This window comes from Sebastes umbrosus, chromosome 12, assembly GCF_015220745.1.
Source record: "Sebastes umbrosus isolate fSebUmb1 chromosome 12, fSebUmb1.pri, whole genome shotgun sequence".
Lineage (NCBI taxonomy): Eukaryota > Metazoa > Chordata > Actinopteri > Perciformes > Sebastidae > Sebastes > Sebastes umbrosus.
This window is the reverse complement of record NC_051280.1, coordinates 33,253,749-33,276,216: the sequence shown is the minus strand read 5'-3', so window position 1 is coordinate 33,276,216 and position 22,468 is coordinate 33,253,749. Positions and strand designations below refer to the sequence as shown.

The following is a 22,468-nucleotide window of genomic DNA, read 5'->3' as shown; positions in this document are numbered from 1 at the left end:
ATAAGGAGTTGTTGTTTTTTAGTTTTTTTTGCAGTGTAATAGCTAACAGCTTATTGGCTCTTCTATCTTTAGTCCTACAGACTCGACCACCTGCGGCCACGTCTACAAAAACGACCCAGATCCAGCCCACAGATGGAAGAGATTGAATATTGAATATCACCTAATACCCCTCCTTTAAAACTGGCAGTGATAAATACAGCGAGTGTTTGATTGGGTGTGTGAGGATGCTTCGTCTATAACTGGAGCCTACGGTGCTGGAGTGGTGGTGGTGGCGGCGGTATCCCATTTGTATGAACTAGGCATGGTGGGTAAGGGCCCAATACCTCGTCCTAGGGGCATTTCGCAGGAGTCGGGGTGGACCAGATACCCGGAGAACGTGCTGCTGCTCTCGTAGCTGGTGTACATGCCGTTGGCGTAGTTGTTCTTCACCTGCAGCCACACCATGCTCCCCATGGAGAGGTGGAGCACGATGGTCTGGCTGGTGGTGGACTGGTCGGTCAACGCCGTTACTATGACTTTTGGGTCGTGGTCTTTGAACAGGCCGGCTGTGAGAGGCTTCAAGGCGACCGCCAGGTTGAAGGTGAAGAGGTAGGTGCCGTTGATGGGCGCCGTGTAGATGCCCATGTCTGCGTTGAAGTGCCCCTGCTGGTTGGTCAGGACCTTTGGGAAAGACACGGGCCAGTTTGGAGCAGGATACGACTGGTTGATACATGCGGAGAATGCTGATTGGATGGCCGGGGAGCAGGGCCCAGGCACCCCCATGAGACCCATCATGCCCTCGTCTCCTTTTAACCCCATGTTGCCCAGTTCACCCTTCATACCGATGTCTCCTTTGTCCCCTTTAGTCCCCTTGTCTCCATGACTCCCGTCGGCGCCGTCCGCCCCGTCTGTGCACTCACACACCCCCTGCTCACCTTGGTCACCCTTCATGCCGTTCGTCCCGGTGTCGCCGGGTCTGCCCATGTGACCCTTGTCGCCCAACATACCTTTCGGCCCCATAGATCCCTTGACCCCCGGCAGGCCCCGGCCTCCGACCGGCCCGGGTGGGCCTTGATGACCCTTCTCACCCGGGACACTCTCGCAGGAGGCGGGGCATGTGCCGGTGTCTCCCTTGGGGCCCTCTGAGCCTGCCGGGCCCTCCATTCCTGCGTCCCCTTTTTCTCCTGGAGACACACATCAAGAATATTTATATTACGACACACAATATATATATAAACACATTATATACATATATATATATATACTGTATATATATATAAATATTGTCCAGAAACCCTCACAGGTACTTATATATAATGTATATGTAGTATATGTACTTACTTATGTTTAATACAATATACAGTATAAATACATATATAAATACATTTAAAAAATAAATAAATACAAAAAATAAAATTTAAAGTAAAAATGAATAAAGATAAAAAAAGGAAAATAAAAAATAAATATAAAAAATAAGAATGGAAAATAAAAAATAGATAAATAAATGTAAAAAAAAAGAAAATGGAATAGATACAAAATAAATAAATAGATAGATAAAAAAATAAAAAAATATAAAAATTGAAATCAACAAATATTGTCCAGAAACCCTCACAGCTACTGTTTAGTATGAAAAATATGCTCAAATCTATTTATTTTTTATTTTTTATCTATTATAATTTTCATTTTGTTTTTACATTTATTTATTTATTTTTTATTTTCCATTCTTATTTTTTTATATGTGTTTTATATTTATTTATTTATGTATTTATATATTGTATTATACATAAGTAAGTACATATACTACATATACATTATATATAAGTACCTGTGAAGGTTTCTGGACAATATCTGTCATTGTTCTGTGTTGTTAATTGATTTCCATTAATAAATATATACACACATTTGTATAAAGCATCATATTTGTCCACTCCCATGTTGATAAGAGGATTAAAAAACTTGACAAATCTCCCTTTAAGGTTCATTTGTTTCACAAAAATGTGGGATTAATCACGATTAACTATCTTAAGCAATTGACAGCCCAACACATATAATTATATTTATTTATTTGTTTATTTATTTATCTATCTATCTATTTATTTATTTTTATCTACTACATTTTTTCCTTACATTTATTTGTTTATTTTATATTTTCCATTTTTATTTTTTTTTACATGTATTTTTGATTTTCCACCTTTTTTTACATTTATTAATCTATATTTTTATTTTTCATTTTCATTTTTAATATTTATTATTTATCTATTCATTTTTCCTTTCACTTTTTATTTTTTATATCTACTTATTTATTTTTTATATCTACATATTTATGTATGTATTTATATATTTTAGTATACGTATATACTACATATACATATACATTATACAGAAGTACCTGTGAGGGTTTCTGGACAATATCTGTCATTGTTTTGTGTCGTTAAATGATTTACAATAATAAATATATGCACATATTTGCATTAATAAAATACTAAATATTAAATACTTGACAAATCTCCCTTTATGGTACATTTTGAACAGATACAAAATGTGTGATTAAATTTGCGATTTAATTGATTGACAGCCCTAATATATATAAATAAATAAATAAATATATATATAAAATATTTTTAAAAAATGTCCTCAATGTGTTTTTTAATCCAACTAAACCGTTTCCTTTGTCGGATCATAAAACAGTTTGATGTTGAAACAGTGAGTAATGATGTTGCTGTGATGGTGGAACACTAACAACCCTTCACACAGATCTTTGACAGTGAACATAGACGGAGGGATCTCAACTGACCTTTGAAGCCTCGCATGCCCTTCATCCCGGTGAAACCGGCGGGGCCGAGATGTCCTTTCTCCCCAAAGTCTCCCTTCTGACCTGAAACCACAAACAGAGACGGACATTATTACAACAGAATCCATGTGATGAACGATCGGTCGAGTCCGTCGGCGTGTTTCTGAAGCTCCACTGTGAGATAAATGAGACCTGGTTTGTCCTCTGGAAGGGGACGTTAAAGCACAGCAGAGGTTTTCATCGTCTACGCTCCAGTTTAAAGCCACAACGTGTAAGACAAGAATACTTTATTTCTTTCTTTGGCGCCATCTGGTGGCAGCATCAACACTGGCACCCTTCGTAGTGACGGAGACTTCCTGATGTTTTAACTCACCCTTGATCCCCTGCATGCCGGTGAATCCTCGATGACCGGGGAACCCCGTCATTCCTCTCCTCCCAGGACTCCCAGGTATACCTGATCAGAGATTACATTTATATATTAAACATTAATAAAACTATTTAGAAAACATCGTCTAATTCATGAACTGCATTTCTCTCTTCGGGCATGTTTACTCAGTAGATTCTTTAGGTTAAAGACACAACATCCTTCTCTCTCTCACACATTTTGGATTTCATATATTAAAGCACCTTCTCCTCCCTGTCAGAAGTCTTGTTCGTTACACACTGAATGAATCTTGCTAACCTGAAATAAGAAAAAAGGATTTGCTACGAGTTTTAAGATTTCTTAAAACAAGCAAAGTAGAGAAATCAAGACTGCGGTCGAAAAGTCAAAACATTACATCCTAATGTCTTTTCCTTCTCCTCGACCTCGTTGGAAAACATCACGAGGTCAAGGGAAGGTGTGAAGGAGAGTTCAGTAGGAGTTAAAGTAATAAAGACAACCGCGGTGTTCAGAGAATCCGACTTTCAGCCAGGTCTGAAACTGGCAACCGCCGGGGAAAACGCCAGCGATGGGAATAGAGCTAAACAGCGGAGCTATTAACGTTAACGGAGGTGCCATTGAGTTATTATTATGAGGCGTTCAAAGTCTGCTCACGAAAAATGACTATTGGATGAGGGTAAATTACAACGTTATCGTGATGTCTCGTTAAATTAAGTTTTTGGCGAGAATTTTGAATAAATCCAGTAGTTTGACGGAGATGTTTTCACAGTAATATTAACTTCCTGACACTAGCTCTAAGCAGCTTTTAATCAAAGCAAATATTTAAATAATCCTAATAATTTGAATTGTGTGTTTTGATGCAAACAACCACTATAGATGATGATAACAAAGTACAGTACTGTGTACATTACCCCCCCCCCCCCCCCCCCAGAAGCTACGTTGTGATTTGAACACTGTAATTTAACACGCATATAATGTTTATTATGTTAAATATATTGAACGTCAAATGACATCAGATCTAATATGTTGTTCCTTCATTTAACGCAGAGATTTCAAAAGTGGCAGATAAAACTTCTGAGAGGCAGGAAGTGAAAAAAAGTTCATTTCAGACCCTGTCTTTCAGCAGATTGTAATTCAAGTGTTCTGAGAGACTTGTGCTCCTCTTCATGGCTCTGTTACGGGACACTTTGACCAATCACAGGTCATTTCAGAGAGAGAGAGCGTTCCTATTGGCTGTTCATTTAACAGAGGCATCTGTCAATCACTCGCCAACTCCGATCAAATATCTGTACCTCAGCTGTGTTCAGAAACATCTTGTATGGTGTACTGTTTAGCTGTAACTAACTAGCTAATAACTATTTTTTGCTCCGATCTCGCCCACTGCAGCTTTAAAGTGATCTACATACCTGGAAGGCCCCGGGGTCCATGGTCTCCTTTGGGCCCTGCGGCGCCCTTACAGTGCCAACAGAGGCAGAAATATGGAATCTGATCGATAGGCGGCGGTACCGCCGCGTTCATCAGCATGTCGCAGATGGCAGTGTTAGGCATGGAGGGCATGTTCGGGTCGACCATCTTCAGCGTGTTATTCCAGCTCTTCCTCATGCCGCCTGGGCCCATTTCTCCAACCATTCCTCCACCGTTTCCCATTCCTCCACCCATTTCTCCATAGTCCCCCATTCCGGAACCCTCTGAAATCGTTCTATTGGTGTTATCAGGTGACCACATGGCTGAGCAGAGGGAGGAGAGGACGAGGAGTCCCAGCAGCCTCAACAACATCTGGAGGAAGAGGAGGAACAAGGTGAGATCGTTAAACTGGGAACAAATCTGCATCTTTTACACGTCATTCGATGTGCGAGTGTTCATTCTGTTTGTTTGTATTTCCAATACAGATCAGTTTGTTTCAGTCCAGAAGGCGCTGGTGGTGGTGGTGCATCTGAAGCTGTTTGATAACTGACAGCAGAAGAAGAACGTCCGCACTTTGGCGGTTTAGTTGGATTGTACGTCTGCGTACGGGCAAGACTGGCCCGTAAACAAATACAAGTGAACGGGGGAGCTGCCGTTTTTCTGGATAAAAAGCACTATAACGTCTTCATTTCTCCACCGATTTCAACCAGTCGTTATTATATTCAAATGTTTATGATCTACGAGGAGGAACGTTAACTTAAATGTTTGTTTCTTTTCCCAAAGATTTTGGTGATAAACGGTTAAATACGTTAACGTCACTGCTTCCGGTTCCTGGATCAGCAGTCTGTCCTTTGATATGGTGAGATTCAATCAATTATTAAGTCATTATTAATATTATTAATTCTCTGACAGTATAACATCGTCAATTTGCGAAAAAAAAAATCTGAAATTCTCCAAGATTTAAAGGGACTATTTGTAACTTTCATAATGTCTTGTTAACAGCGACACCTGTGTCCGTTAAGTCAACTAAAGTCAGCGTCCTGTTGCTGGCGCTTGTGCTCGCTCTACATAGACATGAAGGAGCATCGCTCAACACAGTGAGGAGACACACGTCAGCTAAAAGCACAATATCACTAGATTGAAGATTGAATATCCCCTGAGATTATAACGTTATAAATTTGCGAGAAAAATATAGGAAATTATCCGGGATTAAAGTCATAACTTTATGATTAAAAGCACTATAACGTCTATATCTCTCAAACGCTTTCAACGAGTCGTTATTATATTATTATATATTATTATTATATTATATATAGGGTTTATGATCTACGAGAAGTAACGTAAAGTTAACGTTATCATTTTTATTTCCTTTCCCAAAGATTTTGGTAGAAAACTTTTAAATGCGTTAACGTCACTGCTTCCGGTTTCCTGGATCAGCAGTCTGTCCTTCGATATGGTGAGATTCAATCAATTATTAGGTCATTATTAAATAGTTTAACGTTACATCTTTACAAAACATTTGCTTCTCTAACATCAGATAAGAGCCAGCTAACGTTCCTTATTGTCAGCTAATCGATAAAAGTTAACTTATTGATGTTCATATCTAACATGATATCCTGTTTAAAATGCAATGTAATTCCTACAAACTTCCTAAAACTATTTTCTATCACGTAAGTAATTCAGCTCAGTACGCGGCCTGTCGTCTGATGCATTTACACTTTTTTTTTTATATCCGGCGGCTTTCCGAGCCACGCAAAATATATTAAAGCTCATCTGGAGTTTCATCCAGATACGAGACACAGTTGCGGTGCAAAGTGTAAATAGTTTGCCTGTAACTTCTCTTTCATCCATTAATGTAATCAAAATTAAAACGTGCTGAACCAACCAGTTGAACCTGAATTTGAAAGTAAACTAAACTAGATAATATCCCAGTCAAAATAAAATCCTCTGAGGCGTTCAGGGGAAGACTCACCGCTCCGTCCGAGTCACGCAGCATCGTCAGGAGAAGGATTTGTGAGAAGATGAGCAGGATCGAGGAGGCTTCGATCCATTTATAAACCTCGCCCAAAACAAAACTTCTTTCAGGCTTCGTCTCACCCGCCGGCCCCGGAGACAAAAGACGGGAGGACGAGGGGGAGGAGGAGGAGGCGCGTCTTCATTGTCCTGCTGAGGAAGAACTAGGCCTTCTGCCTGCAACATGACCTCCTTCACCATGAAACGGCAAAAATATATTATAGAGCAGAAAGGAGAGACGCCTCTCTGTTTATCTCTCCATCATCCTCCACCCTCCTCTTTCTCTCCATCGTCCTTTCAGAATACAAGATTCTCTCTTTAATCTTCCCTTTCACAGCTCTTCTCATCCCACAGAGACTTCATCTTTATTTGAACAGTTTGGATCGAAAAGTCTGAGATGTTCGAAAAGATCGGCTTGGTTAGGTTTAGGCAACAAAACTACTTAGTTAGTTTTAGGAAAAGATCGACTTGGTTAGGTTTAGACAACAAAACTACTTAGTTAGGTTTAGGAAACGATCGACTTGGTTAGGTTTAGGCAACAAAACTACTTAGTTAAGCTTAGGAAAAGATCGACTTGGTTAGGTTTAGGCAACAAAACTACTTAGTTAGGTTTAGGAAAAGATCGACTTGTTTGGTTTAGACAACAAAACTACTTAGTTAGGTTTAGGAAACGATCGACTTGGTTAGGTTTAGGCAACAAAACTACTTAGTTAAGCTTAGGAAAAGATCGACTTGGTTAGGTTTAGGCAACAAAACTACTTAGTTAGGTTTAGGAAAAGATCGACTTGGTTAGGTTTAGACAACAAAACTACTTAGTTAGGTTTAGGAAACGATCGACTTGGTTAGGTTTAGGCAACAAAACTACTTAGTTAAGCTTAGGAAAAGATCGACTTGGTTAGGTTTAGGCAACAAAACTACTTAGTTAGGTTTAGGAAAAGATCGACTTGTTTGGTTTAGGCAACAAAACTACTTAGTTAGGAGTAGGAAAAGATCGACTTGGTTAGGTTTAGACAACAAAACTACTTAGTTAGGCTTAGGAAAAGATCAACTTGAATAATAAAAAAGTATTGAAGGCATACAGACCTGCGTCTCCACCACACCTGTAAAAGTGAAACACTCGGCCTGTGTGATTAAATTATTCCAGCATGTTTTAAGACTTTTATTGCAAATTACACATACATTGTGTAATTGAATTATTCATTCATAATATGAGCAGTATATATTTGCAGTTGTGTTTCTTGTATTTTATACACGCAGTGATACACACAGAACAGAAGAGTAGATAGAAAAATTAGTAAATAGATGGAGAAAGAGAAAACATATATACACATACATCCACATAGCTCATATATGCATACACACGTGAACATATATACATATTATACGCACATCAACATACATCTCACATACATCCATACATACAACAAAAGTGTATTTTTTCTTCATTACCTGCCTTGTTCTGTCTCATTAGTGACACTCACCTCCTGAAAATACAAGTTGAAATAATAGAAAATATATAGGACTCCACTATGGATAAAAATTACCTTTTTTTTTTGCAGTTTACTTTGCATAATGTTTTTTTTTTTTGGCAGCTCCGTTGGCACAAGAAGCTGCTCAACAATACAGTAATCTAACACTGTGAAAGCACCTAGTTTCCACAATGAGCAGCCTACTTTTATTATTTTAGCACATTTAGCAGCAGAGGATAAAGATTTCATTCCGTAACAGCACCTCATGGGATCACACGGATACGTAGCATTAATGAAACTAATTACAAACACGATACAGTCCTGTATCTGTATAAAGCTGGGTCTATGTGGGTTCTATCTTCTCTTCACCTCCATCTCACTTTCCCCTTTTAACTTCATTCTTCCCTGTTTCTGTCTTTTCTTTGTCACTTTTTGGTGTCGATGTGCGATAAGAAACTCAGACTGTAAACAAATCTCCACCGGAGGTTGTTGTTGTTGTTGTTGTTGTGACCAACGCTGCCTGTGAAAAGTCACCATTTTCAGGCAAATGGCGTAAGAATGATACGGTACGTTCACTTCACGGGTAATAACAACAGCGTTCTTGCTTTTGGCGTGTCACGTGTACGCCATGTAGTCTGTACTGACTGCAATGTAAACACATTTGTGTAAATATGCTACGCTCAGAGCTAGTGATGTAGAATAACGTAGAGAGAGACTGCTGATGGAGGGTCCAACAGACACAGGACTTTAACCAGGAGACATGGTGTTCGTGTCCCAAAGTGTTGTTGAGTTATTTTGAAGTTACGTTACTGACGTTTGTGACGTGTTTCCGTACTTATCTTACGTTGTTAACGTACTTATTTTAAGCCCAACTGTGATGTTTTTCCTAAACCAAGTACTTTTGTTGCCTAAACATAACTGCAACCATTTCACAGTAACGACGTGGACGTAAATGACATACGAAAAGACGTTTAACAATGTTAAGCCCGTGGTGCAGCCCAGTCGCATTACAGTTTAATGTATTGATACGTCTAGATAGACACAAAAACCTTTCAGGACTTTCGCCCAGGAGACCGGTGTTCGTGTCCCGTGTGAAACCACAAGTCAAAGTTGATTTATTTGTCACGTAACTTACGTACTTAAGTTACAGCACTTCTGTTATTTCAACCCAAACCACCATCTTTTCCTAAACATAACTAAGTAGTTTTGTTGCCTAAGCCTAACCAAGTCGATATTCTCCTAAATCTAACCAAGTCGATGTTTTCCGAAACCTAACTAAGTAGTTTTGTTACTTAAGCCTAACCAAGTCGATCTTCTCCTAAACCTAACTAAGTAGTTTTGTTACTTAAACCTAACCAAGTCGATCTTCTCCTAAACCTAACTAAGTAGTTTTGTTACTTAAACCTAACCAAGTCGATCTTCTCCTAAACCTAACTAAGTAGTTTTGTTACATAAACCTAACCAAGTCGATCTTTTCCGAAAACCTAAGTAAGTAGTTTTGTTACTTAAACCTAACCAAGTCGATCTTTTCCTAAACCTAACCAAGTCAACCTATTGTTTTATTTAATTATTTATGTTTCAGTGTATTCTGTTGTACGTTATATGAATTGCCTTGGAAAGCACTTTGTGCTTGAAAAGTGCTATACAAATAAACTTATTATTATTATTATTATAAGTCAATCTTTCCCTAAAACATAACTAGGTAGTTTTGTTGCCTAAACCTAACTAAGTAGTTTTGTTACCTAAACCTAACCAAGTCGATCTTTTCCTAAACCTAACTAAGTAATTTTGTTTCCTAAACCTAACTAAGTAGTTGTGTTGCCTAAACCTAACTAGGTAGTTTTGTTGCCTAAACCTAACTAAGTAGTTTTGTTGCCTAAACCTAACTAAGTCGTTTTGTTACCTAAACCTAACCAAGTCGATCTTTTCCTAAAGCTAACTAAGTAGTTTTGTTGCCTAAACCTAACTAAGTAGTTTTGTTACCTAAACCTAACTAAGTCAATCTTTTCCTAAACATAACTAAGTAGTTTTGTTACCTATGTGACGTTGTTTTACGTGACGTTGTTTTACGTGACGTTGTTTTACGTGACGTTGTTTTACTTGACGTTGTTTTACGTGACGTTGTTTTACGTGACGTTGTTTTACGTGACGTTGTTTTTTGTAACGTTACACTTGTTATGAAATGTTACGTAAGAAGGCCCATTAAGCGCAGTTGTTGTTTATTTACGGTGTTTACATACGGCTGCTACGTTACGTTGTTACATTATTATGTTATTATTGTAATGATTTTTTTGTTAACCTTAACCAAGTAGTTTTGTTGTCTAAATGGTAAATGGACTTGCATTTATATTACACTTTTCTAGTCTTCCGACCAAGTGTCTTGCTCAAGGACACATCGACATGTGACCCGGAGTAGCTGGGGATCAAACCACCGACCTTCCGATTGCTGGACAACCTGCTCTACCCTCTGAGCCACAGCCACCCAAAACCAAACTGATCATTTCACAACGTTAACCACGTGTCATTGTGCATTTCTGCAAGCGTGATGTGAAACATATTCACGAAACGTGTCTCTGGTTCAGAAACGTCGGCATTCAACGTGCCCGTTTTTTTTGCAGAAACGTATACCAACATCTTTTCTGCCGACTGGGTTGTTTAAATCTTATCAAGTCATTTTATTTTGTTTGATGAAAGTAAATTCATCTGGATCAGAATCATTTGGTTATTTGTAAAAGTCAGATTTTTTTGCAGTTGAGATTGTAAACGCCTTCAACCACAAACATCGACTGTCAGTCAAACTGCACTTTGTAGACAAAAAGACGAAAACATAAATCCCGTCTTTTAAAGCGGTTAATGGGAAGTGAAGGGAACAAACAGGAAGCTCTGGCACAAAGCAGCAGGCGGCGGGCCAAGCTCTTGGGCCTCCATCACAAGAAAAGGCTTGCTTGGGAAGACCGCGCCCTCCCCTCTGTCCCTTTCCAAAAAACGCCGTTAGTCACCCCCATCGCCGAGTCACCGTGGAACCAGAGACGCGCTCCTTTATGTCCTCGGGCCAGCTTTTATTCCGAAAAAATCAAAACAAGAAGAGGACACAAAGGTAAACGGAGCCGAGGGAATGAGTAGGAGGCACAAAGGAAGACAAGGAGATGAATAGTTAACCTTAATAAGTGTCCTGGTTTCCACAGCCGGCGGCGCTCGGTGACACCCCCCGAGGTCGGCCCGGGTTTCACACCTGTACCAGTTCACGGTAAACAACGAGACCTGCATCCCTGTTTGAAGAGGTTTTACTGTGTGTTGAGAGGCGACCTGAGGTCAGCCGAGGCTCCGCCGGACTGCAGGAATACAACAACTGAGGGGAGAGAGGTCCTACTTTTAGAGGTGTCATGTGACCACCGTGATACATGATATATTTATGTTTTAGTCTTCTTTAGGGGGTCCAGGGGGTCTTTATGGGGAGATAGAAGGTCAGCAGTAGATGTCACATAGAAGTGGTGTACATCATCTGAAAGCTGGAAACCTGGAGATTAATTTGAGATGCTGCTCAGCACTGTGGGTCTAGATGTTCTAGTGTATCAGGGTTTAGAACATGATGATAGAAGTATATGATGGTCATCTCCATGCTCTATTATGTCTCAGAAGTTATATGTTAAATGGTCATGACAATTCTTCCGTAAAACTCAACCTACTAGAGCCTCTGAAAGACAGTAAATTCAGTCGGGTCTCGGGTTGGATTAAGTTTGCAGGGAATAAATGTCACTCAATGCAACACCTCCACCACCTAAGTGATACCAGCAGGTTTGTTTGTGCTTGTGAGGAAGTGTTCTTTTCCTCTTTTCATCTCCATTTCATCTCTTGATATCTTTCTGATCTCAGACGTTACGTTATGTACGTAAACAACGAAACAGAAGTACAGAAAGCAAGTCACTAATTTAACTTATAAAACAAAACACAGGTCTTGAACACCCGGTCTCCCGGCGGAAAGTCCCAGAGCAGTCTTTCTCATTTTTCATTCTACGTCACTAGCTCTGAGCGTTTACATTGCAGTCGGTACAGAATACATGGCGTACAAACAACACGCCAAAAGAAAGAACGGCGTTCTTATCGACCTGGACCTCCGTCCTCCAGGAGATTCAGCCTCTCTAACAACTTACCTCAGTCCAAGAGGGCTTATTGGAATTATGGGTAACAAACGTTTACATTACTAAGTAACTGTGATATTAAAAACAAACATATGGTCCTCTCTCTAGGTTCCATGGTGGAGAGGAGGTCGTGTTGCTCTGGCTCTATCTATCTGGCATGGAGAGGAGGTTGTGTTGCTCTGGCTCTATCTATCTGGAGTGGAGAGGAGGTTGTGTTGCTCTGGCTCTATCTATCTGGAGTGGAGAGGAGGTTGTGTTGCTCTGGCTCTATCTATCTGGCGTGGAGAGGAGGTCGTGTTGCTCTGGCTCTATCTATCTGGAGTGGAGAGGAAGTCGTGTTGCTCTGGCTCTATCTATCTGGAGTGGAGAGGAGGTCGTGTTGCTCTGGCTCTATCTATCTGGAGTGGAGAGGAGGTCGTGTTGCTCTGGCTCTATCTATCTGGAGTGGAGAGGAGGTCGTGTTGCTCTGGCTCTATCTATCTGGCGTGGAGAGGAGGTTGTGTTGCTCTGGCTCTATCTATCCGGCGTGGAGAGGAGGTTGTGTTGCTCTGGCTCTATCTATCTGGAGCGGAGAGGAGGTTGTGTTGCTAAGGCTCTATCTGTTTAGCGATGCCGGGAAGCTGCTTGACATCCTCCTGGATCCACCTTCTCACATATGTTCACATTATATGTGTTATTGTGATTTGTGATTTTGGGTTATACAAATAAAATTGACTTGACTTATTGCTTATCGTTTAATGCCTCGCAAATGATCGTGTTATTCTTATGTCTTTTTGTGTGACTGTGACTAGGTAAAACATAAAGAGCTCCGGAGGGCAGGGTAATAACAAACATGGAGGACACTCAAAACAGATTTTGTCCCGTTCGTTTCAGGTTATCGGTCAGTTTGGTGAAGACGCTGCGATGGAGGTCGCTGTTGCTTTTTCTGGTTTGAAAGAAGTTAAGAACTTTTGGGGAGCGGGCTCTGATCTGTTGCAGAGGTGAGTGGGTGGAGGTTTGTGTGAGTGTGTTGACCGTGTCCAACCGCAGACTGTGGACTCTCAGTAAACACTGGCAGTTAGTCATTAACGCGCCAGAAACACAGCGAACCATCGTCTCCGTCCACGGCTTCTATCCTTCAACACGTAAGTACTAAAACTCCTCCTCGCCCTCTGAAATCCAACGCGCTCTTTCGTATCTCGGTTGCGGTTTAAAGGACGTCGTCTCGGCTCGGCAGCCCCCCTGTTGTTCAGGTCGTGGAGCGGGGGTGGAAGGGGTCAAAGGTCGCAGAGGGTCAAACATGGAACAGGCCTCTGTTGTTCTCAGCTGATCAATATTGTAGAAATGATATGTAGTGATTTTGTCTCCTTGTCTCTTCTCCACAGTTCATCTTTCTGACCTGCTGGTGAGTCAACTGTCCTTTATTATTATTATTATGTATATTAATGTTCTGCTTCACCGGAGAGAGACATATAAACACCGAGGGGGAAGAGGTGATTGGCTCCTGTCTGTCTCGTCTCATTGGCTGCAGGTTTGACGGAGGTCATGTCCCGCCTCGTCCTCTTTGTGTCCATCATCGTCGCTCTGTGGTCGGCGTCGGTGCTCAGTCTGTCAGGTGGGTGTGTGGTTGTTCAGTCTGACGCTCTCGCTGCTTTTACCACTGATGGAATGTAACTAAGTACATTTACTCAAAGTACTGTATTTAAGTACAAACTGGAGGTACTTGAAGTCTTTTCATTTAATGCTACGTTGTACTTCTACTCTTCTACATTTATCTGACAGTTGTTTTACATATTAAAGGGACTGTTTGTAACTTTCAGAAATGTCTTGTTAACAGCGACACCTGTGGCCGTTAAGTCAACTAAAGTCAGCGTCCTGTTGCTGGCGTTTGTGCTCGCTCTAAAGAGACATGAACGAGCATCAGAATGGTTTGAATAAAACTTGCGTCATCTGGTGGTGGATTACTTTAACTGCAAACAGGAGTGTGGACTTCATGCAATGAGAAAAGGGAATACGCATGATGAAGTTTTATACTCAAATACTTAAAGAGACTATTTGTTACTTTCAGAAATGCTTGTTAACAGCGACACCTGTGGCCGTGAAATCAACGAAAGTCAGCGTCGGGCTCGTGCTTGCTCGCTCTAAATATACCTGAAGGAGCATCGCTCAAAACAGTGAGGCGACAGACGTCAGCTAAAACCACAATATCACTCTATATTTCAGCTGCTTGGTAGTAATGTTAGCTGACCAGACGAAGGTCTCTCAATGAATCAATGCTGATCCTAGTGTTGGCTTTTCCTGCTTCAGCCTCCGGGGCTGAAGCAGGAAAAGAAACGTTACTGTCTTCGACCGCAGCCGGAGGGAGACACCGGCACCCGGTCAGAGACGATAACGTTTCTCTCTGCGGAGCCCCGTCACTTCACAAGACACGGGAAACCTCTGTTGGTCTGGAGGAGCTGCAGCAGTTATTTCTGCACAAACGTCCACTGAACATTCACTAGATATTCTCAGAGCTAAACTAACTCTTCTGCAGTGTGGACCGGCGCTCTTCCACGTGAGGTGGAGCGAGAACGAGCGCGGTGTATTAGTGAAGGCAAGCAGGCAGAGGAGCAGAGGAGCAGAGTACAGCAGAGACTCCGGTCCTGGAGACCAAAGCTACGGTCTCCCCCGCGTCCTCCGACCGCGGCCAACACTGTTTAACAGCTTCACTAGATACAACCAAGAGGTTTTGGTGCTTCACTGTAGTTTGTGTTGGAGTCTGAGACTGAACAGCGGAGACACACGCGAGCGTGCATGGGAAACCGACCCGGTAAATTTATACATGTAAGAAGTTATGAACAGTCCCTTTAAGGTTTTTACACACAAAGAAGCATATGAAGAGTTTATATAATATATAATTTTTTTTATAAACTAACCCCCAACAGTTTATACAAGTACAGCTGAAACCATTAGTCCATTAATCAATTAGTTGATTTAAAGAAAATTAAAGTGAAATTATTTTGATGGTTGAAGTGATTTTTCATTATAACCATTTGATGGTTCCAGATTTAATAATGTTAATATATAAGTAATAATGTTAATAATGTTAATATATTAGTGATAATGTTTAATAATGTTAATGTAATATTAATAATATTAATGTATTAGAAACAATATTAATAATGTTAATGTAATAGTAATGATGTTGAGGTTTGGACTAAAAAAACGCAGTGACGGTGTCACTTTTGGTCAACCAATTAATGGAGAACAAAATCAGCAGATTCATCCAGAATGAAAACTATCATTAGTTAATAGTTCAAAATGAGCTCCAGCTCAACCAGCTACAACAGTAAAATCCTGTTTTTACATTAATGCATGAGTATTAATAATCTAATGATAGAATATATAATAGTACAACAGTCACAGGGGAAATAGAATGGACTAATAGAGCTTGTTTATAAAAAGGAGGATCCCCGACAGAGCCTCGAATAATTTAAAAATTATTTAAAAATAATTTCAAAGAAAGACAAGTTATGGACCTTTTAAAGTTAATGAATTTTATCTGATAAATATGATACATTTTTGTGTATTAACTGGCTTCCTGTCTTGTAGCAGGTTGAGTGTCCCTGGTTTAAGACCAGCATGCATCTCTTTGTGTCTTCCTCTGTTCCCTCCAGTGTTCTCGGACCCTCCGGAGGCTCACATGCTGCTCCGCTCCCGCCGGGCCAACTCCTTCCTGGAGGAGCTGAAACCTGCTTCCATGGAGCGCGAATGTGTGGAGGAAAAATGTGACTTTGAAGAAGCCCGAGAGATTTTCGTAACCAGGGAAGCAACAGTAAGATGATTTCTGTTTCAACAGGAAAGTAACTCTGCATGTTGCTTTTATTAGACCCCTAACCCTGACTGCCTAAACCTAAGGAAGTTGTAGTTTTGTTGTCTAAACCTAAAGAAGTTGTATTTTTTGGTACACAAACCTAAAGAAGTTGTAATTTTGTAGCCTAAACCTAAAAAAGTTGTAGTTTTGTTGTCTAAACCTAAAGAAGTTGTAGTTTTGTAGCCTAAACCTAAAGATGTTGTAGTTTTGTTGTCTAAACCTAAAGAAGTTGTAGTTTTGTAGCCTAAACCTAAAGATGTTGTAGTTTTGTTGTCTAAACCTAAAGAAGTTGTAGTTTTGTAGCCTAAAACTAAAGAAGTTGTATTTTTTGGTACACAAACCTAAAGAAGTTGTAATTTTGTAGCCTAAACCTAAAAAAGTTGTAGTTTTGTTGTCTAAACCTAAAGAAGTTGTATTTTTTGGTACACAAACCTAAAGAAGTTGTAATTGTGTAGCCTAAACCTAAAAAAGTTGTAGTTTTGTTGTCTAAACCTAAAGAAGTTGTAGTTTTGTAGCCTAAAACTAAAGAAGTTGTAGTTTTGTTGCCTAAACCTAAAGAAGTTGTATTTTTTGGTACACAAACCTAAAGAAGTTGTAATTTTGTAGCCTAAACCTAAAGAAGTTGTAGTTTTGTTGCCTAAACCTAAAGAAGTTGTAGTTTTTTTGTCTAAACCTAAAGAAGTTGTAGTTTTGTTGCCTAAACCTAAAGACGTTGTAGTTTTGTTGTCTAAACCTAAAGAAGTTGTAGTTTTGTTGTCTAAACCTAAAGACGTTGTAGTTTTGTTGTCTAAACCTAAAGAAGTTGTAGTTTTTTTGTCTAAACCTAAAGAAGTTGTAGTTTTGTTGCCTAAACCTAAAGAAGTTGTAGTTTTTTTGTCTAAACCTAAAGAAGTTGTAGTTTTTTTTGTCTAAACCTAAAGAAGTTGTAGTTTTGTTGCCTAAACCTAAAGAAGTTGTAGTTTTATTGTCTAAACCTAAAGACGTTGTAGTTTTGTTGCCTAAACCTAAAGAAGTTGTAGTTTTGTTGTCTAAACCTAAAGAAGCTGTAGTTTTGTTGCCGAACTGTTCAGACGAGTTTCATCACTGACGTTTTGTTTGGTGTGTTTACAGCTGGAGTTCTGGACGGTGTACACAGGTAAGAAACTTGTGTGATCATCAACCTGTACGTCATTAAAGGGTAACTTCGGTAGTTTTTTAACCTGGACACTTATTTTTACATGTTTTTGTGTCTAACTGACTAATAGTGACAACAATTTCTATTGGGGCAAGCTGGCACCGTCTTTTACATTTACAAGCACAAGACTTTCAACCAGGAGGCCGATGTTAACGTCCCGCGTGAAACTAAACGTTGATTTATTTTTTCATGTCAGATGTTAGTGTCGTGACTCGTCGGTATCGTCAGTCCCATTGGTCATGTGAGTCGTTAGTATCGTCAGTCCCGTGAGTCCCGTGAGTCGTTAGTATCGTCAGTCCCATTGGTCATGTGTGTCGTTAGTATCGTCAGTCCCGTGAGTCGTTAGTATCGTCAGTCCCATTGGTCATGTGAGTCGTTAGTATCATCAGTCTTGTGAGTCCTGAGTCCTATGAATCCCGTGTGTCGTTAGTAGTGTCATTTCTGTGAGTCATGTGTGTCACTAGTCATGTGAGTCATTAGTATCGTCAGTCCTATGAGTCATGTGTGTCGCTAGTCATAGTACTTGTCGGTATCGTCAATCCTGTGAGTCACGTGAGTCGCTAGTCATGTGAGCAACTCGTGATTTACGGGACTGACGATACTAACGACTCACGTGAGTCGTTAGTATCGTCAGTCCCGTAAGTCACCTGTGTCGCTAGTCATGAGACTTGTCGGTGTCGACAGTCCCATGAGTCATGTGAGTCGTTAGTCAGTGAAGTCAATATCGACCACGACCGTTTCCTAACCCTAACTAAGTGGCTGTGTTGCCTAAACCTAACTTCCTGTGAAAATGGAAGTTTATTTTGAAAGGACACCATGCATGTAATGAGCGTATATTGACACACCGTCCCCGGTCCATCCAACAGTAACACTAGAGGGGTACCCCGTGCTTCGGTTTCTGATGCCGAGGGGCGCTGACCCAGCGGCAGTATTTGACGAGTTGGGAGTGAGAACGCGTTGCTAAATAATGTGTTTCAGTTGGAGTGACTGTGAACCGTGTGTCTCCGCGGTGTGATCGATCAAACCGGTTCGTACCGCACCGCGCAGCTTTGTCCCGTGTGGACAGTTTGGTCTCCGAGCGGCCACCTGCAAGGTATTGTGGGAAATGTATTCTTGTCGACTGTGACTGTGTTTCAGATGGGAACCAGTGTCACTCCAACATGTGTGTTCACGGATCCTGTGTGGACATGTACCAAGACTACGCCTGCCGCTGTAACCATGGATACGAGGGCAAATACTGCGACCAGCGTGAGTCTGGACGAAAAAAAAACAGAAAACTGCCACATGATAATCAAACATGATATTCAGAGATTCCTGGTGCAAAGTGACTTTTAAAAAGTAAACGTACAAACATCAAAAATTAAACATGAGTATTACATTATCTTAAAAAAGTGTCTTCTATGTCATACATTAGTTTTTTTAAAGGAATAAAAATAGGAATATAAATTAATTAAAAGCCAGTTTATAAAAATGAGTCTTTAAGAGAGATAGAGTAGATCTGCAATTAATAATTATTTTCATCACAGATGAATCTGCTGATTATTTCCTCTAATTATCAGGTAATGGCTATAAAATGTCATAAACATAAATGTCTTGTTTTGTCTTGTATCATTCCAGTGAAATAAGGAAAAGTGCTACTAAAATGTTGTAAACTGTATGAATGTATAAAGTGAGGTAACCGTCGGTGCCGTCTGTTGTCGTTCAGCTCAAACAGCCACTAACTGCTCGCTGGATAACGGAGGTTGTGACCACGACTGTTCGGAGAGCGAGGACGGCCTGACGAGGAGCTGCAGCTGCGTGGGCGGATACAAACTGCACGTCAACTCCAGGACATGTGACCCGAAAGGTGCACGAAAATCACACAAATCATGCTCTCAGATCTCTTAATTCATCAAACCTCAAAGTACTCAATGTGTCCCGCCCCCCCCCCCCGGCAGGCGCGTCGTCCTGCGGTCGGCTGCTTATCGGCAGGTCGTCCTACACCAAGCCGATGGACGGCCTGCTGCCCTGGATGGTGGGAGGGGAGGTGGGGAAGAAGGGAGAGAGTCCCTGGCAGGTAACGGACTAAAAAGTGCCAAATGCATTTCTATTGCCTCCGTACGGCTCTCAACATGGCGACAGCTGCGCAGTAAAGAACGCATGTCGCTAAGAAGTGAAAGTCAATGAACAGTCATGAATATATAATGTTATAGAGAAAACTTCAAGATCTCAAAGTATGTTTTCAGGGGCTTTAAAAACATCATTCATTTAGATGTAAATGGGTTGTTCAGCAGTGTTTGTGTGTGTGTGTGTGTGTGTGTGTGTGTGTGCAGGTGCTGTTACTGAACGCCAGAGGGCGTTTTCACTGCGGTGGCGTCCTCATCGACGAGAGCTGGGTGCTGACCGCCGCTCACTGCCTCGACAACAGCCTCAGATTCAGAGTACGACTGGGTGAGCTCTCACTCCGCACAACAACGCACCATAATCAAAATGTTTATTATGAATTTATGGTAATAAAACTTATGAGTGATGCAGTGAGGGCCGAAGTGCAAATGTGCTACGGAGTATTAGGGTCACATTGGGGGAAAGAAATTATAAAAATAATAAAAAACAATATTACGAGAAAAAGTCGTAATGTTACGAAAATAAAGTCATAACTTTACGAGAAAAAAAGTCGGAATATTACGAGAATAAAGTCATAACTTTACGAGATAAAAAGTCGGAATATTACGAGAATAAAGTCATAACTTTACGAGATAAAAAGTCGGAATATTTCGAGAATAAAGTCATAACTTTGCAAGAAAAAATAGGTTCAGGTGTAGGTCCAGAAGTATTTCTTTAATCATTACTACATTGAGGAAACTAAATTTGCATATGGAGCTCATAAATTACTCATTTTTGGGAACGACGTCTCTAATTTTACATTCGCTGATTTGTTTCTGTTAAAAAATGTTAAAATGATGAATCTCAGTTTACCAAATGACGTGCGTACTACGTGAAGACCCGTTGTGAGTAAGGCTCCCTGTATCTGTCTCCTCAGGCGACTACGAGCGTCACAGAGACGAAGGCACCGAGGTGACCCTGAAGGTCGTCAAGGCCTTCAAACACCCGGACTACGACAGCAGGACGGTGGACAACGACATCGCCCTGCTGCGCCTGCAGACCCCCGCCCCGCTCTCCCAGTACATCGTCCCTGTCTGCCTGCCGGGACGCCAGATGGCGGAGCGGGTGCTGCACCTGAACGGCACCCTCACCGTGGTGACCGGCTGGGGCAAGGACGACCTGGACAGCGACACGTTCAGCTCGGCGCTCAACGTCATCAAAGTCCCGCTGGTGGACCGCGGCGTCTGCTCCCGCCAGATGTCCCACAACATCTCCGAGAACGTGCTCTGCGCCGGGGTCCTCGGGCAGAGGATGGACGCCTGCGAGGGGGACAGCGGCGGGCCAATGGTCACTCTGTACCGGGATACCTGGTTCTTGATCGGCCTGGTGTCCTGGGGCGAGGGCTGCGGCAGGGAGGACAAGCTGGGCATCTACACCAAGGTGTCCAACTATAACGAGTGGATCGGCAGAGTGCGTGAAGACTGGGACAAAGCTCAACATCCACGAGAGCCCCCGACTGTCTGAACCACCTGGACCCACCGCCAGGTGACCCGGTCCGGTCTGGTAAACCCACGTTAAGGCCTCGGTGCAGCAGAGATGTAACACACTTTAGAAATAAACTCATTCTGCCTCAACACGCTCCGCTTTCCTTTTTCACCACAAACACCACCTTCGTTTTTAGTCGCGTAGCGATGAGGCTAAAAATAATAATAGTTAGGTGTAGTTAGCTGTAGTTAGGTGTAGTTAGGTGTAGTTAGGTAGTTAGGTGTAGTTAGGTGTAGTTAGTTAGGTGTAGTCTTTAGGTGTAGTTAGGTGTAGTTAGGTAGTTAGGTGTAGTTAGGTGTAGTTAGTTAGGTGTAGTCTTTAGGTGTAGTTAGGTAGTTAGGTGTAGTTAGGTGTAGTTAGTTAGGTGTAGTCTTTAGGTGTAGTTAGGTGTAGTTAGTTAGGTGTAGTTAGGTGTAGTTAGTTAGGTATAGTTAGGTGTAGGTAGTTAGGTGTAGTTAGCTGTAGTTAGGTGTAGTTAGTTAGGTGTAGTCTTTAGGTGTAGTTAGGTGTAGTTAGTTAGGTGTAGTTAGGTAGTTAGGTGTAGTTAGGTGTAGTTAGTTAGGTGTAGTCTTTAGGTGTAGTTAGGTGTAGTTAGTTAGGTGTAGTTAGGTGTAGTTAGGTGTAGTTAGTTAGGTATAGTTAGGTGTAGGTAGTTAGGTGTAGTTAGCTGTAGTTAGGTGTAGTTAGTTAGGTGTAGTCTTTAGATGTAGTTAGGTGTAGTTAGTTAGGTGTAGTTAGCTGTAGTTAGTTAGGTGTAGTTAGTTAGGTATAGTTAGGTGTAGGTAGTTAGGTGTAGTTAGCTGTAGTTAGGTGTAGTTAGTTAGGTGTAGTCTTTAGGTGTAGTTAGGTGTAGTTAGTTAGGTGTAGTCTTTAGGTGTAGTTAGGTGTAGTTAGTTAGGTGTAGTTAGGTGTAGTTAGTTAGGTGTAGTTAGTTAGGTATAGTTAGGTGTAGGTAGTTAGGTGTAGTTAGCTGTAGTTAGGTGTAGTTAGTTAGGTGTAGTCTTTAGGTGTAGTTAGGTGTAGTTAGTTAGGTGTAGTTAGGTGTAGTTAGTTAGGTGTAGTCTTTAGGTGTAGTTAGGTGTAGTTAGTTAGGTGTAGTTAGGTGTAGTTAGTTAGGTATAGTTAGGTGTAGGTAGTTAGGTGTAGTTAGCTGTAGTTAGGTGTAGTTAGTTAGGTGTAGTCTTTAGGTGTAGTTAGGTGTAGTTAGTTAGGTATAGTTAGGTAGTTAGGTGTAGTTAGGTGTAGTTAGTTAGGTGTAGTCTTTAGGTGTAGTTAGGTGTAGTTAGGTGTAGTTAGTTAGGTATAGTTAGGTGTAGGTAGTTAGGTGTAGTTAGCTGTAGTTAGGTGTAGTTAGTTAGGTGTAGTCTTTAGATGTAGTTAGGTGTAGTTAGTTAGGTGTAGTTAGCTGTAGTTAGTTAGGTGTAGTTAGTTAGGTATAGTTAGGTGTAGGTAGTTAGGTGTAGTTAGCTGTAGTTAGGTGTAGTTAGTTAGGTGTAGTCTTTAGGTGTAGTTAGGTGTAGTTAGTTAGGTGTAGTTAGGTGTAGTTAGTTAGGTGTAGTCTTTAGGTGTAGTTAGGTGTAGTTAGTTAGGTGTAGTTAGGTGTAGTTAGTTAGGTGTAGTTAGTTAGGTATAGTTAGGTGTAGGTAGTTAGGTGTAGT

General features: G+C 41.0%; 3 protein-coding genes across 3 annotated transcripts in view; 2 read left to right on the top strand and 1 right to left on the bottom strand.

The window, feature by feature from the left end:
- Positions 1–22,468, top strand: part of LOC119499314 — an 843,332-nt gene that overhangs the window by 778,219 nt on the left and 42,645 nt on the right. The gene's annotated exons all lie outside the window — the stretch shown is intronic.
- Positions 23–6,624, bottom strand: LOC119498461 (inner ear-specific collagen). Its single transcript, XM_037787424.1, has 5 exons — positions 6,529–6,624; positions 4,559–4,928; positions 3,144–3,224; positions 2,774–2,854; positions 23–1,163 (listed from the first exon to the last, which is right to left on the bottom strand). Exons 1-5 carry the CDS (start codon positions 6,550–6,552, stop codon positions 247–249), a joined length of 1,473 nt encoding a protein of 490 aa, XP_037643352.1. The 5' UTR covers positions 6,553–6,624; the 3' UTR covers positions 23–246.
- proca (protein C (inactivator of coagulation factors Va and VIIIa), a) lies at positions 13,165–20,901 on the top strand. The gene is made up of 10 exons (XM_037787435.1): positions 13,165–13,301; positions 13,542–13,561; positions 13,688–13,771; positions 15,813–15,970; positions 17,120–17,144; positions 18,321–18,431; positions 18,889–19,029; positions 19,121–19,239; positions 19,496–19,613; positions 20,203–20,901. The coding sequence occupies exons 3-10, from the start codon at positions 13,702–13,704 to the stop codon at positions 20,787–20,789; spliced, it is 1,329 nt and encodes a 442-aa protein (XP_037643363.1). The 5' UTR covers positions 13,165–13,301; positions 13,542–13,561; positions 13,688–13,701; the 3' UTR covers positions 20,790–20,901.

Coding starts and splice junctions, on each gene's coding strand:
- proca (XM_037787435.1), top strand. CDS start 13,702: ATGTCCCGCCTCGTCCTCTTTGTGTCCATCATCGTCGCTCTGTGGTCG. Junction 15,971..17,119: donor TCGTAACCAGGGAAGCAACA/GTAAGATGATTT, acceptor GTGTGTTTACAG/CTGGAGTTCTGGACGGTGTA. Junction 18,432..18,888: donor GGGCAAATACTGCGACCAGC/GTGAGTCTGGAC, acceptor GTTGTCGTTCAG/CTCAAACAGCCACTAACTGC.
- LOC119498461 (XM_037787424.1), bottom strand. CDS start 6,552: ATGCTGCGTGACTCGGACGGAGCG. Junction 4,929..6,528: donor TGCGTGACTCGGACGGAGCG/GTGAGTCTTCCC, acceptor CTCTTCCTCCAG/ATGTTGTTGAGGCTGCTGGG. Junction 2,855..3,143: donor CGGCATGCAGGGGATCAAGG/GTGAGTTAAAAC, acceptor TTGTGGTTTCAG/GTCAGAAGGGAGACTTTGGG.